Source organism: Sus scrofa, chromosome 17, assembly GCF_054392235.1.
Source record: "Sus scrofa isolate SSC_HxYL_T2T_F1_AM1 chromosome 17, Sscrofa_HxYL_maternal_Yorkshire_Landrace_v2.0, whole genome shotgun sequence".
Taxonomy (NCBI): domain Eukaryota; kingdom Metazoa; phylum Chordata; class Mammalia; order Artiodactyla; family Suidae; genus Sus; species Sus scrofa.
Genome location: NC_139399.1, coordinates 40044852 through 40063373, shown reverse-complemented (window position 1 = coordinate 40063373; position 18522 = coordinate 40044852). Strand labels below are relative to the sequence as shown.

Here is an 18522-nt window from a genome sequence, read left to right as displayed (position 1 = left end):
GATTTAAGACTTAGACTTGTTACCATAATGGGATAAAGCTCTTAGCTAGGGTTGTTTATATCTTGCATGTAAAAAATGTGGGGGCCAGAGGGCAGACTGTGGTAGGCAGAAATTTAATTTTCTTTTTCTTTATAGGGCTACACTGGCGGTGGCTATGGAAGTTCCCAGGCTAGGGGTCGAATCAGAGCTGCAGCTGCTGGCCTACACCACATCCACAGCAACGTGGATCCAAGCCACATCTGTGACCTATGCCACAGCTTGCAGCAATGCTGGATCCTTAACCCACTGATTGAGGCCAGGGATCAAACCCACATCCTCATAGATACTAGTCAGGTGCTTAACCCCCTGAGCCAAAATGGGAACTCCAGTAGGCAGAAATTTAAGAAAGCCCATGACCTTCACCATTTTAGGTCACTCCTGTGTTCAGGTAATGTTACATGGCAAAAGGGAGATTACAGCGGGCCTCTTCTCATCAGCTGAGCCCTTTATAAGCAGAGTTTTCTCTGGCTGGTAGGAGAGGAGTTCAGAGAGATTAGAAGTGAGGGAGATTCAACCCAATGAAGTTCTTTGTTGCTGAGATGGAAAGGGTCACAGGGCGAGGACCTCTGGTGGGAGGAGCTAAAAGTGGCTCCAGATGACAGTCGGCAACAGAAGAGACCCCTTAGTCCTACAATCTGAAGCACTCTACACACAACCTGGATGAGCTCAGGAGCAAGTTCTTCCCCAGAGCCTCCAGGTATCAGTCTAGTCTGGCTGATGCCTTTACTTCAGTCTTATGAGAGCCCAAACATGAATCCAGTCAAGCCTGCCTGGACTTCTGACCCACCCAACTATGAGAAACTAAATGCATGTTGTTTTAAGCTACCAAATTTGTGGTAATTTGTTACACAGCAATAAAAAATGAATCCAGATTTTGTCTCAATCCATAGAATCTATTTCTGGAAATGCTGCTCTAGCCCATTCTGAGAGCAATTCTCAGGCAGCAACAAGAGAACCAGGTGCAGTTATGAGGCTAGTCCTTCCTGGCACAAGCTTCCTCATCTGGATGGATCAAAGGAGAAAAGCTGTAAGAAAACACTTCCACACCAACAAGTCTTTTCAAATATCAGATGTATCATTAATCACAACACCCATGTCAGTTATCTACAAAAGAGGGACCCAACCAGAATCAAAAATACAAAAGTCAGAGCTGCTCACCTTCCTCAGGCCAAGACTGTGGATTACTAGAAAAAAGATATGCTCCTTCTCCTCTAGTTAGAAAAGTGCCCAGGAAACACTCATCCCCCTTTAAAAAACAAACACAAAGAGCAGGTGATTTACAGCATAAACATTCACAGAATCAGCCCAAGTTTGTGTGTCTACAAAAGCTGCTAAGTCAACCTCCAATACACGAAACCTCCTTTGTGGTCTGTGGCACTGCTTGGCTCTCTGCCAGGTTACTGGCATCCGTGACTTGTGCTGAGAAAAAGAATGATAAGGTCCTCTCTGAGTTCAGACACCACAGTCTGCAATGCTTGTTCGTGTTCCCGCGGATTTATATCCTCTGATAACAAGCAACTTCTTTGCCTAAAGCATTAACCTCTCAGCTCTACATGTCTAGGCCAATCTGAGATCTGCTTGGGAGATTATGAAAAAAGATCTAAAGTTGTCTACCCCATCCCCAGTTATTGCTAGAACTCTGTTAGGAAGGGGAAGAATACAAATAGGAATTGAGGCAAGGAGGTATAGAACCTCTAGATTAGCAGTAAGATGAAATATTTAAAATTGTTTTTAAAAATTGTTTACATTTCATTTTGATAAGACGTTAACATTAAGAAGACTGCTTACCATAACCGCTTGCTGGGTTTTCTCGGACAATTTTACTTCAGTATCTTCCACCTGCATCCAAAAGAAGTGCAGATTTTCAATTTACTACTTCAAGGGCAAAACTTTGCTAGGTCTCCCCTGTGTTCACATGTTTCCAGGAGAGCAGTCTCTTCAATGAATCCAGGGTTCTCAGGCCCTGACAGTTGTCAGAGCTGCTGCTAGTCACCAAGGCTCAGAGCACCAGGCCATGGTGGCCTCTCTCACGGGGACCTGAAGTCCACTAAATAAGCCTGATGTGTGGAGAGCATATGTTAGTTTTCAATTACATTTCACTTCAGAGAAGACTTTTTAGGGATGAAGGAAAGAGAATATAGTAAAATATTTTGAGTGCATTCTCATCTAAATGTGTTTACATTAGAGGACGACTCTTGCTCTTCTCTATTCATATCAGACCTGCAGAAACGGAATATGAACAGATTCTGAAGTAGGTACTTACACCATCACTAGACTCACTGCTATCATACTTTCTGTGTTCCAAGGCACCAGATTATGAGAGACTTAAAGAAACCAGGTGCTTGTGTACAAAGAAAAAGAGCAGGGGCAAACCAACGTCTATTCTTAAACTGTAGCTAGGCCAGGATCGGTTATTCCTCCAGGGACCCAATGAAGGGGCTCTTCCTCAAGTGTTCTCCCCAATTTCTCCATGTTTGGTCCACTTTCACCTGATCAATGACACTAACCAGCCAGGAGCAGAATCTGGGTATGGCGGCTGTCAGGATTATGGAGCTGGTTTCTGTGGTAACAGTGCCATCTGTAGGAAGATCACAGACATGTTGGTTACTGCTCACCACCTGAGCCCACTCTGTAGGCCCCAGACTGTTTCCCCTTCCCTCTTATTAGTATATAGAGTCTGATGTCTTCAGATAATGAAAACTTCCTCATCTGGGGTCAAGGAGTCTAATTAGGGGATGGAGAAAATCTTCACAATAGGTTAACTCTATTCTATGACAAATAGAAACACACATTAAATAGAGTCCATTTTATTTATTTATTTTATTTAAATTTGTTTTGGCCATGCCCATGACCCTTGGCGTTCCCGGGCCAGGGATGGAACCTGCACCATAGCAGTGACCTGAGCCACTAGTGACAACACCAGATCCTTAACCTTCTGCACAAGAGAACTTCTAATTTATACTTTCATCAAGGTAGTACAGGTGTATATAGTAAAAACCAAACAAGACATTATCAGGCTCATCCTACTAGCACTGGATACTATCATTCTATAAAATTTTTTTGCTAACATTTATGACCAAAAAATCCCAAATCTGGACTTCCTGTCGTGGCGCAGCAGAAACGATCCGACTAGGAACCATGAGGTTGCGGGTTCGATCCCTGGCCTTGCTCAGTGGGTTAAGGATCTGGCATTGCTGTGAACTGTGGTGTAGATTGCAGTTGCGGCTCAGATCCTGCGTTGCTGTGGCTGTGGCTGTGGCATAGGCTGGCGGCTACAGCTCCAATTGGACCCCTAGCCTGGAAACTTCCATATGCCACGGGCATAAAAAAAAGACAAAAAGACAAAAACAACAACAACCCCCCCCGAAATCTAATTACTGTTTCAAATTGCTTCTTGACTACGGGTAAGGCTGTACATATTCACATATACACACACACACACAAACAGTGGAACCTTGAACAATGTGGAGGCTAGGGGGAATGACCCACTGCACAGTTGAGAATCCATGCATAACTTTACAGTCAGCCTCCCATACCCGCAGTTCCATATACATGGATTCAACCAACCATGGAATGTGTAGTTCTGAAGCATGTATCTATTAAAAAAAAAAACAAAAAAACTTGGACTTCCGGTTGTGGTTCAGTGGTAATGAACCCAACTAGTATCCATGAGGATGTGAGTTCAATCCCTGGCCTCGCTCAGTGGGTTAAAGATCTGGTATTGCTGTGGCTGTGGTGTAGGCCAGCAGCTGCAGCTCCAATTCAACTCAGCCTGGGAACCTCCACATGCCACAAATGTGGCCCTAAAAGAAAAGAAAAAAAAATCTATGTATACATGAACCTGTGCAGTTTAAACCAGTGTTCAGGAGTCAATTGTGTGTGTGTGAGTTTGTGTATGTAAATGTAAATATATATAAATATTAAAAATACATTTTACGTTGCCGTGAGCTGTGGTGTAGGTCGCAGACGTGGCTCGGATTCCGAGTTGCTGTGGCTCTGGCATAGGCCGGTGGCTACAGCTAAGATTCGACCCCTAGCCTGGAAACTCCATATGCTGTGGGAGTGGCAAAAAGACCAAAAAAAAAAAAAAAAAAAAAAAAAAATTAATTAATTAAATTGTTTTCCACTCTGGTGAATTACCTGCTCGTATTTTTTGCCCATTTAGCACTGGGTATCTTATCAATTTGTAAGAGCTCTTCATAAGTTAGAGATATATACCCTTTGTTTACTGTAAGTATTCTAATATTTTCACCGGTTTATTGCTGGTCTTTTGACTTAGCTTATAGTTTATTTTGCTTATCTATCTACACACACACATAAATACACACACACACACACACACACACACACACACACAAAGCTCAAGTTTTGCTTTCCAAAGACCACATATACTTACCCTTTTCTTTAACCAAGATCTGAGAAGTCAAAAAAGATTCTGAGAAGACCACAGATCCCAAGCAACCCTTTCCTCCCAGTAAGTCAGGAATGTCATAGATGGACATACAAGCCTGTATTAAATGAGAAACTAGAGTTAGACTAGCTGTTAGTCCTATACCTTCAGGGAAAGACCCATAAGAAACAGACCACAAAATACTAAGGCACATGACAAAAGAATACTGGAGAATTTCTAAGGAAAACCAAAGTTATCTTGAAATATATCTCAAAACTGAGAGATGACTTCAGGGTCATCCAAGGCTTCCCTGCAATTGCTCCTTGGTCAGAGACACACTTGGGCTAGAAGAAGAATCTCTTTATGTTTCTCTTCTTTTCTTTCTTTTTTAGGGCCACACCTTTGGCATAAGGAAGTTCCCAGGCTAGGGGCTGAATCAGAACTGCAGCTGCCAGCCTACGACGTGGCCATGGAAATACTTGATCTGAGCCACATCTTTGACCTACACCGTAGCGTGCAGCAATGCTGCTGGATCCTTAACCCACTGAACGAGGCCAGGGACTAAACCTGCATCCTCGTCGATAATATCAGTCAAGTTCTTAACCTGCTGAGCCACAACGGGAGCTCCCTTTACATTTCTGTAAATCCCTCAGATGGCTTATCTTCCCTAAGAGAAAATGTAACAGCCTCTCATCTTTACTGTGACTAGTGCTACTTCCCAGTGTGTCCACACTCTTATCCACTCTTTTTTTTTGGCCACAGCTGTGGCATGTGGAAGTTCCTGGGCCAAGGACTAAACCCATGCCATGGCAGCAACCTGAGCCACTGCAGTGACAACACTGAATCTTTAACCCGCTGAGCCACAAAGGAACTCTTCATCCACTTGTTCTTTGGTTTGGGCTCGAGTTCTGAACAAATCTAGAAGAGGAGGTACATATTTTCATGGATATCTCTGGGTATACATCAAAACATGCAAATGCACCTTTCAGTGCCAAAAAAATTAAAAGACAGCTGTTTAAACTTTCACAGCTAAGACAAAAAAAGTAGAAGCTTTACTAGGCCAGAAAAAAATTCCTGGAGCAACTCAGAGAGAACTCCTGAGTGACTGTTAAGAAGGCTCTAATTCAGTTTAAAACTAGTGAAAATGGAATAACTCTGAGCAGAGAATTACTAGATGGCAGAGGAAATGCAAAAATGGTACCAGCTAGAATTGAGTCTGTGATGACCGTGAAGATCTGGTGAGGGACGTGGGATTAGTAGGACAATGAGCCCTCCTAGGCCACTGCCCTCCTGGCCTGACATTGCTGAATGGCCAGGTGCAGAGCTCCTGAAGCCAGAGCTCATTTTCACACTTTGTTGTCCTTGCATAAGATGCCTGCTCTACCCTCAGGCCTGAGACAAAAGACCTAGGCCTTTTGAAGGGATTGCTAGATGCTCAAATAAAAACAGATGGCAGAGAGTTCCTGCTGTGGCTCAGCAGTAATGAACTTGACTAATATAAGGATGTGAGTTCAATCCCTGGCCTCAGCTGGGGATCTGGTGTGGCCGTGAGCTGTGGTGCAGGTTGCAGATGCACCTCAGATCCGGCACTGCTGTGGCTGTGGTGTAGGCTGGCAGTTGCAGCTCCAATTCAACCCCTAAAAAGACCACAAAAAGATGGCTGAAGAGTTGAAAAGAAAAAAAACACAAAGTCCTTAATCTTCTATGTTGTCATAATAAAGGAAGGCACGAAAATGACAGGTAGGCTTTATATTTTAGTTAAATTTCTGATTAAGTTTGGCAACTAGAAGGTTTATCTAAATCTATATCAAAGACATTTGAGTATTTGAAGACAGAGAACCATCCTGGGCTACATGGTTACTCTTAAGTGACAAAAGGAACTCCACTTCTTTGGTTCCCAGATCAATTAGGAAGACAAATCCTGTAGGTTCCTAAACCCCCACTTCTTATTTGGCCTCTGGTATTGAGGAAGGGGAGAGAGACCATTAAAAAGAATACATGTAGCATATGTTAGATACTTGCTACATACTTCCCACATATGGCATGGAGAGAGAAAAAATAAGAAGCATGGTTCCTATCTTCAGGGAACCTATAATGCACAGTTGGAGAGACAAGGGCATTCCTACACAGATGTTATCATGTGACACATCACTACAGAATTACTCCCTAATTTACACGGTTTAACCTGCAGGTGCTATAGGAATATGGTACTTGTAGGGGGAAATCAGTAGGCTAGGCTTGGAGGAGGCAGAACTTCATCTTTGCCTGAAAAGGAAGACAAGATTGACAGAAAGCACCCACACAGTATCTTTTCTTTCATATTTCATTAGCGCTGCTGAATGTATACTTAACGCAGTAGTATGATTCTACTGGACTCCTAATTCCTACTCCAGTGCAATTAGCTTCTCTGCAAAGGAGTCTAAGGTGAGAAGTCAAGTAATCTAAAGTCCAGCATTATCACCTAAATATCAGAAAGTATTTCTCAGGGTCTTAATAATGTCACAAAAAAGTCTCAATTAGTCTAAAAGAACCTCAACACGAAATGCTGAGAGACAGGGATCAAGTACGTTATCAACACAGTAACTCCTCACAACCTAAACAAATTACCCACTCTCTGTAGAAAAGGTAACGCTACTACTTGTCTACTAGTGATGGTGGGGGGCATGTATCTACACCAAGTCATCCACACCTGCCTACCCAGTTCCAAAAGCTCACTAAAATTAAGGCGCAGGCAGTAGCCACAGAATGGACTCAAGGTATAACTTGTTCCTACACATACTACAACCAGAATCTTGGCTGGATGTCCACCATCCTCTTATACACTGCTTGTCAATTTTCTTTGCATGAGGATGCATTGGGGTAAACAGAGGACTCGGCTGTGGCTGGGAGCAACTGGCCTAGAAATTTTGGCTCCCTAAGAAGATGCCAGCCCATCCCAGGGACCAATATTTTCGTATATCTAAACCCATTTCCCTGGCCCATCAGTGTGTCTGCAGAATATAGGCCAGAAAACTTTGTTCTATCCCATTTGACGGGAAACTCATGCCTTTGGTTTTTGTTTTGTTTGGGTTTTTTTTTCCACTTTCTGAGCCACACCCTCAGCATAAGGAAGTTCCTAGGCTAGGGGTCAAATCAGAGCTGTAGCCACCAGCCCACACCACAGACAGAGCAACAAAGGATCCGAGCTGCATCTGTGACCTATACCACAGCTCACGGCAACGCCGGCTATTTAACCCACTGATCCAGGCTAGTCCTTGTGGGTACTAGTCAAGAATCCTTTCCACTGTGCCCTGATGAGGACTCCTGGTTTTTTCTTTTTTAATGTTTGTTTTTATTTTCATAAGCTTCTGCTAAATAAAGGCGTAACAAAGGCCTTGGAACACAGAGAAGCCACTGAAAACCTGGTCTGTGTCCAGGCAGGCTTGTCCTCAGCTCCCATTTCAATCTCAGCCACTTGGAGGAAGCCTTCTTAACCTCAGGAAGGGGTGTTTACTACCCCAACCCTCACTCTCCATGGCCCAGCTAAGACTCTGCACCAGGGGTGCCAAGACATGGGACTGCAGCCATGGTGGGCCTGCTACAGTTGCCTAGGCCACCTGCAGGTTGACCAGTCTTGAAAAGACTAATTTTCTCAGGTAAGAGGTGGGCTGCTTAAGACTCTCACTCATTCCTGCATCACCCCTTGTAGGTGTCCTCTACAGGCCATTCCCTGCCAGCTGACCTGTAACAGCTCTGCTTACCGTCTTCACAAAGTATAAGCTATCTTCACTGTCCAGAGGCACGATTCTAAAAGAGGAAAGTGATGGGAGAGACATATATTGAATTTACGATGTTTTTTTCAACGAAAAAGTAACTCACAGACTCAGATCTCTCTCAGGAAGTTTTCAAAACACTGTTTGCATGGATGCAAAATTCCCCTTGGAGGGGATCAGATTCACCTCCAACCCCACCCTAGCCTTTCCACGGAAAGCATTCAGGCAGCTCTGAGCTCAGCCCTGGAGTAATGCCACTGCTAGGTGTGGAACTGTGAGACCATCCATGCCAGCAGATACAGGTAGACTTTTTGTTGCTAAAACTTGCCCCAAACGAGGGACACACTATGAACATATACTTACCTCCCCAGATTATTCACAGCATGGATATGAAAAGCCATCTTGGAGCTGTAGACCCAAAACAAAGTAAAACAAAAGTCAGTCTGCTCTTGCAAGCACTGTGTTGGCATCCTCCCCAGACACCTGCCGCTGCAGTGCACTTGTGCTGGGCCCTCACAGCCATTGGTGAGGTGTGCATCGTCCTTACCTGCCCCAGGTATCATTCCATCAGCAAATGCGGGGCCAGTGTCTGACTCCAGTCAGATTCTCAGAGCTGTCTAGACTTGGATATAGCAGGAGATTGTTGTCCATGGCAGACAGAATAAACCTGTACTTGTCCTGGGCCTCTGGCCCATAGCCTCGGCATATTCTCCTCATCTTCCTTCTCTTCACCATCTCTGTTCAAACTGCTACCCCTGCTCAAAGCCAGATCGCTACCCATAGTCAACTGCTATGTAATAAGGGGCATGGCCAGCCTTCAGAGCTGAGGAATAACCAGAAAATCCTTGTGGCTTCAAAAGAAAGCCCTTTTGCACAAGTTTAACTTTTTGCCTTAACAAGTACTGGTCAGTAGATTAACTTCTCACATTCCTCCTGGAGAAGACCTGCCCATCTGACGCACTTTGAGGGAGTGACCATGTGGAGAGAAGGGTGGGCTCTAGGGTGGAGGCCTGGCCCTGGCAGACTTGGCTCCTGTTACTTGGGTGTTCTCTCCTTGTTCTCTCCTCCAGCCAGGGTGGCACACTTATGCCAAGGAGGCCTTGGGACTGAGAGGTAGCCTGCCCTGAAAAGGTGGAGTGGGCTGGGCAAGGACCCAAAGACAGGAGGAACAGAATGACTCTATCGGCCATGCAGATGATGACAGAGGAGAATCCACTGAGACAGTATGACCATTCACTTGCCCAGTCACTCTATGGGACAGGAAGATGAGGAAACATGCACAGAGAGCTCCCTATCTTGCCCTAGATAACACAGCTGGAAAGCAAAGCAGTTTCCTCAAACTCAGGTCTGCCAGGAACAGACAGGCAGGCCAGCCCATGGCCTTAAGGGGCCAAACTTCCTCTAGCCCTCCCCTCTCATGGCCTGAGGTATAGGATCCAGAAGACCCAGAAGACCTAGAAGAAAGGAAAAGACACCTGAAGAAGCCCAAAGCTTTTCCCCAAAAGAGTTCTGGCTCTTTGCTCTGCTCCTGGAGCTGCAGCAACAAAATCCTTCTTCTTAGATCATTAACTGACTTAACTTTCTTTCTTTCTTTTCTTTTCTGTCTTTTGTCCTTTTAGAGCCGCAGCAGTGGCATATGGAGGTTCCTAGGCTAGGGGTCTAATTGGAGCTGTTGCTTCCAGCCTACGCCACAGCCACAGCCACAGCAACGCCAGATCTGAGCCACGTCTGCTACCTACACCACAGCTCACGGCAACGCTGGATCCTTAATCCACTGAGTGAGGCCAGGGATCGAATCCGCAACCTCAGAGTTCCTAGTCGGGTTTGTTTCTACTGCGCCGCAACGGGAACTCTGACTTAACTTTCTATAAATGCTCCTTCTCACTACCCAGAACTCTAGATGTAAGAAAATATGGGGCATGGAGCTGAGGTACCACAGGGCACATCCCAGAAGTATTCTTAAAGAATTGGTGTATTTTGTCTCCTTTGTCACTCTGTGTACTTTTGTCCTCACATGGGACAAAAGGTTGAATGGACTGTGTTCATTCTTTGGCAAAGAACACAAAGAGGTTTACTGTGATGTGCCAGGACATGTGCAATGGGAAGAGTGGCAGGAAGCCAAATTCCAAGACCCTGAGACATGGCCGGCTTGGGGGTGTCTACCATCTAAGAGGCAGGTGAGGCCCAGGGCAAGTCTCTTCTAAGCAACCACTGTCATGTGCCTAGGGCCCCTGATCCTAACAAATGTCACCACTCATGTCCCCAGCTTCATCTTTTTAACCTCTGAACCCAGGTCTGTAAGGTCTCCATTGGTTCTAGCATTGATGTGCCTTCCATTCCAGCCTCACTAAGTGTATCTGACTCTTATATCATTCCTCCCTTTCTGGCTCCTTGGCCTCTCAAATAAACCCCTGATCATGAATGACTCTCTTTCATACATCCTACTGATTTACTGGAACATTTCTCAAAGGGGAGACTGAATATCAAACACAAAGGAGAGAAAATGTGTTTTTTGTTGCTGTTGTTTTCTTAGGGCTGCACCTGTGGCATATGGAAGTTCCCAGACTAGGGGCTGAATCAGAGGTGCACCCGCTGGCCTATGCCACAGCCACAGCCATGCCAGTCTGAGCTGCATCTGCGACCTACGCCACAGGTCACGGCAACGCTGGAGCCTTCAACCCACTGAGCGAGGCCAGGGATTGAACCCATGTCCTCATGGATACTAGTCAGATTCTTAACCGGATCAGCCACAACAGGAATCCCAAAAAAGGTTTTTAAAACACAAACATTAAAGTTTTTAGACAATATCAGCCATTACTTACCGTAGGGTTGCCTTAAACTGCATCAACTCGAAAGAGTTTAACCCAGATCCCAGGGTCTGCTCAGCTACCTCCTTGGCCTATAAAACCAGTAACAAAACAGGGACAATCAGCTTTCACAGCAGGAAAGAGTACCCTTTCTGACAGGAAGAGTCCTTCTAACATTTGGCCAGGAGAACTCTGTGCCCATTCCCTCTAAGTGACTCTTTGCACACATCCACAGATCAAAGTGAAAACATCTTCTTAAGGGAAATAGGTGCCTGCTTTCTTCGGGCTGGGTTCATAAGAAAACACTTCAGGAGTTCCCGTCGTGGCGCAGTGGTTAACGAATCCGACTAGGAACCATGAGGTTGCGGGTTCGGTCCCTGCCCTTGCTCAGTGGGTTAACGATCCGGCGTTGCCGTGAGCTGTGGTGTAGGTTGCAGACACGGCTCGGATCCCACGTTGCTGTGGCTCTGGCGTAGGCCAGTAGCTACAGCTCCGATTAGACCCCTAGCCTGGGAACCTCCATATGCCGCGGGAGCGGTCCAAGAAATAGCAAAAAAGACAAAAAAAAAAAGAAAACACTTCATTCAGGCAGGTGGGCACTGGAACCTGATCTGCTGGAGAGCTGAAACCTGCTGGGACAGTGCCATTGTGGGGTTTAGAAAAGTGCTTTTCTCCTCCCCTCTCCCCTGGCCCTCGGGGAGGGACCGAGGCCCTCAGTGTTTTTGCTTAGATGCTAAGAATATTCAAATAATTGAAATTACAAAAGATCAGTTAAAAAACAAAGGTGCAGAACTGTTACTGAAGGATAACCAACTGTTTTGCACAGGCTTTCAGTTAAAGGGCTGAGAAATCCCAAGTACTAATATCAGTGAGGAGGGCAGAGGGCCAGGTCCTGGAGACTAGACTGCACTCTCTTTGATATCTACAACACAACCTTTCCAAGGTCAAATGGCTTGTTTCAGGAAAGGTCCTACTGGAGGCATCAAGACAACTCTTCTTATCTCATTATTAGGTCAGATACAGAATCCAACTCAGAAGAACAGGTTAATAATGGCAAAACAGCAAGGACATTAATGGTCAGAGAATGAGAACACATGTGCCTATCTAGGAAAGGAAAGTCAGATTTTCCAATCTTTAATTTTTGAAAACAAAAATTATAGGAAATCAAACTATATAGTTCAAAACAAACTTATCTAACTTTATTAAGAGTCACAGTAAAATAGTCTATATTTTGCTTTAACTTTTAAAAGCCTTTAAAAAAAACTACTAGGTAAAACAATAAACTACAGAACGACTCTTCTTTTAATACAACCAGATATCTACAAAGAAGTGTAGATTAGCTATCATTCATAAGACAACAGCAGGTTACAGGCATCACAAGCTCAGCTCTCTAAAGGTACCTCTTTTGCGCCCAAGCTCACATAAAACTAAGTACTATAAGGTGTCCAAAGAAAAACTGAGGGTAACAAGTTTTACATTAAAATAACTACTAAGTTTTACATTAAATTACCTTTGTTAGACTGGAAGTTTTAGCATAACATGCAATGGCAGCCAAAACAGCCTCAATAACAGCAGCATAGACCTGTGACAAGAGCCTACTTTAACAACAAAAAATAAGGGTTAACTACAGCATCACAAAGTTTCATCAAAAGCTGTGTGCACATAAATGACATTCTCTAAGAAACTGATTTTTAAATAAAATGACTAAAGTATAAAAACAGAACTTGACTTCTAAACCTTTTAAAATCTATGTGCCCCATTCCAATTTTTACTTTGCTCTTATAAAAAGATAAAAGAACTGATAAAAAGAACTGGCTCTTCTTAATTCTGCTTAAAAGACCAACCCTCCCTGCTGTGATCCATCAGAAGAAAATGATATGGGCTCCCTGATCCTCTATGAGGAACTGAAAGGTGTCTTCTTTTTTTTTTTTTGCCTTTTTATGGATGCACCTGTGGATATGGACGTTCCTGGGCCAGAGATGGAATAGGAGCTACAGCTGCAGACCTATGCCACAGCATAGCAACACCAGATCTGAGCTACATCTGTGACTTACACCTAAGCTTTTGCCAACACCAGATCCTTAACCTACTGAGCAAGGTGAAGGATCAAACCTGCATCCTCACAGAGACTATGTTGGATTCTTAACCCGCTGAGCCACATGGGAACTCCCTTGAAAGGTATGTTAACGCAGACTTGCTGCTTTTCCAGGAATCAACTACACCACACCTTCAGTCTCCTCCTCAGGCCTGCTAAGGGCTGGCTGCTACTGGAACCTCAGGGTGGGAGCCCTCAGGGGACAAAAGAGATTATCCAACTGACAGCCACAGACCGCCTTCTAAACAGCTTACCTGAATCTAGGGAATAGAAAATGCTTTTGAGGGGAAGAATTCCCCGCCCTGCCCAATCTTTCTTTTTCTCTTCCAGTCTGACTTCTCACTTCCTGAAGTCATTATAAAAAAGGTTTTTTCTTTGCTAGATGAAGACTGCCATGAATATCCCTAGAAAATTCAGGTCTGGTTCCCTTTTGGGTAATGTTTTACCATCTCTGCATTCTAGGTCAGCTAATTCTTTGTTGTGGGGTCTTATTCTGTGTATTACAGGATGTTTAGCAATACCCCTGGCCTCTCGGTAGTGTCCACAGCTGCGACAACCAAAAATGTTTCCAGACACTGTCAAATGTCCCTGGGGATGGGGTGCTGGGGAGGGACTGGTGGGTAAAATTTCCTTTGGTTGAGAACCCTTGCCTTAGGGGAAGGAGATCCAGGATCTTATTGGGAAAATTACAGAGAGAGGGGGCTCACCCATGAGGCCCCGAAAGGCAAGGGAGATATCCGCCAAGTAACTGCCTTACCTAAGAATATGTCTGTTTTTAAGCCTGAGAATCTTCTCACAGGTAAAGGAAGGCAAAAAGAATTTGATAGCAGGAAGGGACACAGAAATGGTCCGGTCTAACACTCTCATCTTAGAGAATAAACAAGTAGGGCCTACAGAAGTGGAATAAGTGTCCAAAGTCACAGAAAAACAACAGAATTGAACTCAGGTCTGCGCTCAGCCTGGTGCTTTGCCACCGTGCCACATCATACTGCCAACTCCTTCAATTTCCTCCTTGGCTCTCAAACCACACCTCTGCACTGTAGGTAAGAGCTGAAGTTGGGCAGAAGAAAGAGCGAAAGGACAAAATGACAGCTTCAAGGTTCAATATACCCTGAAGACCACCAGCCAGACCACAGCAGAGGGGCATGTCCTGGTAGGAAGGTGCCCAGCAGGGACACTGTCAAAGAGCTAGGCCACTTCCAGGTATGACAAGAATCCTCCCTATCTCAACACTAAGGGCAAAGCTTCATAGAGGCCAACACCAAAGACATATAAAGATACCCTTCCTCCCTCCCTCATCCGGCCTAACTCAAACATCATTCAATACCAACGGTGGTCAGGCAGACCCCCTGGTTTGGCCTTCTCCTCTATAGACCTTTATGCAAGAGCTCAATACAAAGCTACCTGGCTTCTGACTCATAAAATGGCCTGGATGAGAGGCTTGAGACCCATGATTAGGGAAGGACTTGCTCTATGCCTGGATGGTGCTGTGTTGCCTTCACTAGGACTCCATCAGGCCCAAGTTCCGCCAGCTCTATGATCTAGAAAGACACCTGACGTGGGCCCAAGCAGCTCTCAACACCGGTCCCTAAAGCAGGGCACCAATAGATTTGGTTCAGGTGAATTGTCTAAGGGTCCAGAATGAGAATCCAAGGCAATGGCTAAGCACAGGGGGCATGGAAGCACAAGCAGGTACAAAGCAAGATTATACATATCTACCAACATGTGAGAATGTGAGTGACTTGCTGCTAAAATAAAGAAGACCCACAAAAGAGTTGTATATACATTATAATTATAGCTACACGAAACCTAAATGTGTAATTAAAAAACAAACAAAAACCCCAAAAAGATACCCATTAAGGTATTAAAGGGTAGTGTCAAAGAAGAGGAAATGGCTGATCTTTTTAAAAAAGTTTTATTGGAATATAATTGACTTCTAATGTTGTATTAGTTTCAGGTATACAGCAAAATCATTTACACATAAATCTATTCTTTCTCAGATTCTTTTCCTATATAGGTTATAGAGTACTGAGTAGATTTCCCTGTGCTACACAGTAGGTTTTTGTGACTTATCTATTTTATACATATATTTTATATAAAGTAGTGAGTATGTGTTGATCCCAACTGATCTAATTATTTTTTCTCTATTTTCCAAATTTTCTGTAGTATGATTATATTACCATATATATACACAATACTTCTTATAAAATAGCGCCCCATGGGCCCTACCCTAGAGGTCCTGATTCAGTAGTTCTGGGAACTACTATATAGCTTGGGAAACATCTCTGAATAAAGACGATTCTCTGTGCCCTGTCACTGCTGGCCTTTGGGAAGGACAGACCTAATAAATTTAGGTTAGGATATATAATTAGGTAATAATAGAATACTATGTTCGTATTTCTTTCTTTTTTTTCATTTTAGGGCTGTACTGGCGGGACATGGAGGTTCCCAGACTAGGGGTTGAATTGGAGCTACAGCTGCCAGCCTACACCACAGCCACAGCAATGCCAGATCCAAACCACGTCTGCGACCTATACTACAGCTCACAGAGCGATGCTGGATCCTTAACCCACTGAGCAAGGCAAAGGATCGAATCTGCGTCCTCATGGATACCAGTCAGATTCATTTCCACTGAGCCATGACGGAAACTCTGAATGTTCATATTTCTGAAGGAAACTTCCTTTATGGAATTAGAAATTCCAGCAATTCATGTGGAATTGTCTGTCGGGCCTTTAAAGAGGTAATTGAAGTTAAACGAAGTCATAAGGATGGGGCCCTAATCTAATAGGATTGGTGTCCTTATAAGAAGAGGAAGAGACACTGGAGATCCTTCTCTCCCTGAATGTGAGCACAGAAGAAAGGCCACATGATGACACACAGAGAAGGTGGTGGTCTGAACTCCAGGAGAGAAGGCTCACCAGAAACCAAGCCTGCTGGTATCTAGACCTTAAGATGTTTACCTCCTAGAATTGTGAAGGAAAAATTCTATTGTTTAAGCCACCTAGTCTGTGGTATTTTGTTATCGCAGCCCAAAAAGACTACTATAAGCATTAATGACTTTATTTCCTGTCTTCGATTTCCTGCTATATGTGGGAGTTGGGATGGGGGGAGAAGTCAACACTAGGTCCTTTCTAAAGCTGCACAGCCTGAGTTGAGACTCTAATTCTAGCTCTGCTCCACAAGCCTGAGTGTCAAATTCAGAGGAAACACTTCTCAGACCAGATGTGCTTTCATACAGATTCTCCCAATGGGTTTCAGGATGTTTTAAGTTTTTGGCAAGCCCCTAACAAAAAATGCACTACCTAGAAGATACACTAAGAAGAGTCATGCCATTTAAATGCATGCGTGTGCAGGTAGGAAGTCTCTGAGTTCTGGAGAAAGGAACAAATGGCAAATCTGGCAGTCTCTAGCCTGGAAGTCAAGATTAGAGACAGGGACTGGGACAGGGACTATAGAGCTCTGATTACCTCTTAACCATATGTCCTACCCAGTGCTGATCTCAAAAGGAGGCAAATGGGACAGTCACAACTTTTGAGTAACTCAACTTTGAGGAAAAAAATGTGTAATAGAAATGAAGACTTACATTTGTTCAGTTTTCTTGGGCACCTTGTTGTCATCTCCTGTGAAAAAGGACCATGTATTTAGAATGTGATGAGATTACGGAATTCCCTCTGTGGTATGGTAGGTTATGGGTCTGGGGCGGCCACAGCTCTGGTGTAGGTTACAACTGTGACTTGGATTGGACCCCTGGCCTGGGAACTTCCATATGCTGTGGGTATGGCAAAAAAAAAAAAAAAAAAAAAAAGGAAAAAAAAAGTTGTGATGAGATTACAGGAGATAGAAAGACTTCACAAGGAGGCTAGAATTTCTTAATTTAAAGATGTCAGGAACGCTTTTGTTTTGAGGTACATACATTACAAACACAAACAACAGTGAAAGCTAGCTTCTCCCAGGATGCTCCTAGACCTTCATCCCTGACACTTACTTTGAAATTCGCTTAGCATCACCACTAAACAATAGAGAAACATGCAGAATCTTAGGCTCTGGAATATTTTTGTCTCTATTTTCAATTTTTTAAACTAGGAGGTATAAGTAAGCAGGTTCATTTTTGCCTCTTTTTTCATCTCCTTAATTATCAAACCCAAGGAGTTCCCTAGTGGCTCACGGGGTGAAGGATCCAGCATTGTCACTGCTGTGGCTCTGGCTCCTGCTGTGGCATGGGTTCAATCCCTGGCCTGGGAACTTCTGCATGCCAATGGCGTGGCCAAAAAAATTATTCAACCCATGTCATGCTTCTTTCAGAGTTTCCTGGCTTATTTAACAACACTCAGAAGAAAACCTGGTTTCTGATGCACTCTCCTCTGTGCAACAGTGCTGGGATCCTCATTCATTCGACAGGCTCTTCTCCACATCTCTTTGGATATCTGTAGGCTCTTGTTACCCCAGCAAGGAGGACAGCCTCAGTCAGCCTGGCCTTTCTGGATGCCTCCTCAGCATGGGGCACTTGCTCCTGTCAATGTTCTCAGCTCATGGGTATCCTTCTACCATAGCCCTCCTCACTTTCCTCACAAGAACAACAGGCTGAGTCATCCAAACTCCCATCACAGCCCTACCTCTTTCCACTCTCCAACTACAGCTGACTCATCTTTGCCTTCCCTCCGATACCAAGAACACAGTCTTACGCAAGGTAAGACATACTATATATTGAGATGATAATTATTTATCCTGAAATACACTGTGTGAGAAATATATTAGGCACATCAACTCTCCATCTGGAATCAAGAGGGAGTTAGAGGCTATGAGTTTCTGAGGAAAGTAGTAAATCCTGAGACCATTCTAGTTCATGGGAGAAACTATTCATTAGATAAGCTGATGAGATCACAACTTACAGGGACTTACCCAAGTAAGGAACATGAGTAGCTCCAAAAAAGTATGTTCTTGAACAAGCAAGAGGTCCCTTTGGTGAAACACACTGTACTACCTGGATGTCAGGGGAAAAAAAAGTAAAGGAGCAAGGACTTAGTGTGTACTGTTAGAGAAACAAAAAGTGTATCGTTAGTGGAAATCAATTTTACTTTACCAACAGCTGATTTATTGTTCTTTAAATACACAGGGGAAAAGGTGACCTTTAACTGTCATTTTCCCAAAGGTATCTTGTGTGTTATTTTTAACCTGAGATATAAGGCTGCCATTGGATCAGCCCAGGGCACCAGGGTAATTAACAACTGAGAAGGAAAAAAAGAGGAAATGTGCTTGCATTTTGAGTGTCATTAATATCAATCCTGAAATTTAACAGTGAGGATCTTGGCTGACATGATATGCAGACATGCATGGGGTGCAGCTACAAATTCAGGAACAGACGTGCTACCCAGGTCCCCATCTTCATTTGTATTTCATCTTTGTACAGAGGCCATCCATAAGAGAAAATAAGTTCTCTGG

At 44.0% G+C, this 18522-nt stretch overlaps 1 protein-coding gene across 6 annotated transcripts in view; it reads right to left on the bottom strand.

The window, feature by feature from the left end:
* The window catches only part of DNAAF9 (dynein axonemal assembly factor 9), a 152369-nt gene that overhangs the window by 57720 nt on the left and 76127 nt on the right, over window positions 1-18522 (bottom strand). For 4 of the 6 annotated variants that reach the window (XR_014832059.1, XM_021078125.2, XM_021078124.2 and 1 more), the window contains exons 11-20: window positions 17983-18064; window positions 16667-16703; window positions 12499-12586; window positions 11004-11080; window positions 8545-8589; window positions 8170-8215; window positions 4436-4547; window positions 2547-2617; window positions 1828-1878; window positions 1198-1285 (exon numbers count right to left, since the gene is read on the bottom strand). Coding sequence is in view for 5 of the 6 variants with exons in the window: in XM_021078125.2 (XP_020933784.2) it covers window positions 1198-1285; window positions 1828-1878; window positions 2547-2617; window positions 4436-4547; window positions 8170-8215; window positions 8545-8589; window positions 11004-11080; window positions 12499-12586; window positions 16667-16703; window positions 17983-18064 (697 nt within the window). In the remaining variant the exon portion in view is untranslated. The remainder of the gene's footprint in view (window positions 1-1197; window positions 1286-1827; window positions 1879-2546; window positions 2618-4435; window positions 4548-8169; window positions 8216-8544; window positions 8590-11003; window positions 11081-12498; window positions 12587-16666; window positions 16704-17982; window positions 18065-18522) is intronic. The other 2 variants (XM_085003365.1, XM_085003366.1) reach the window with 1 other exon arrangement.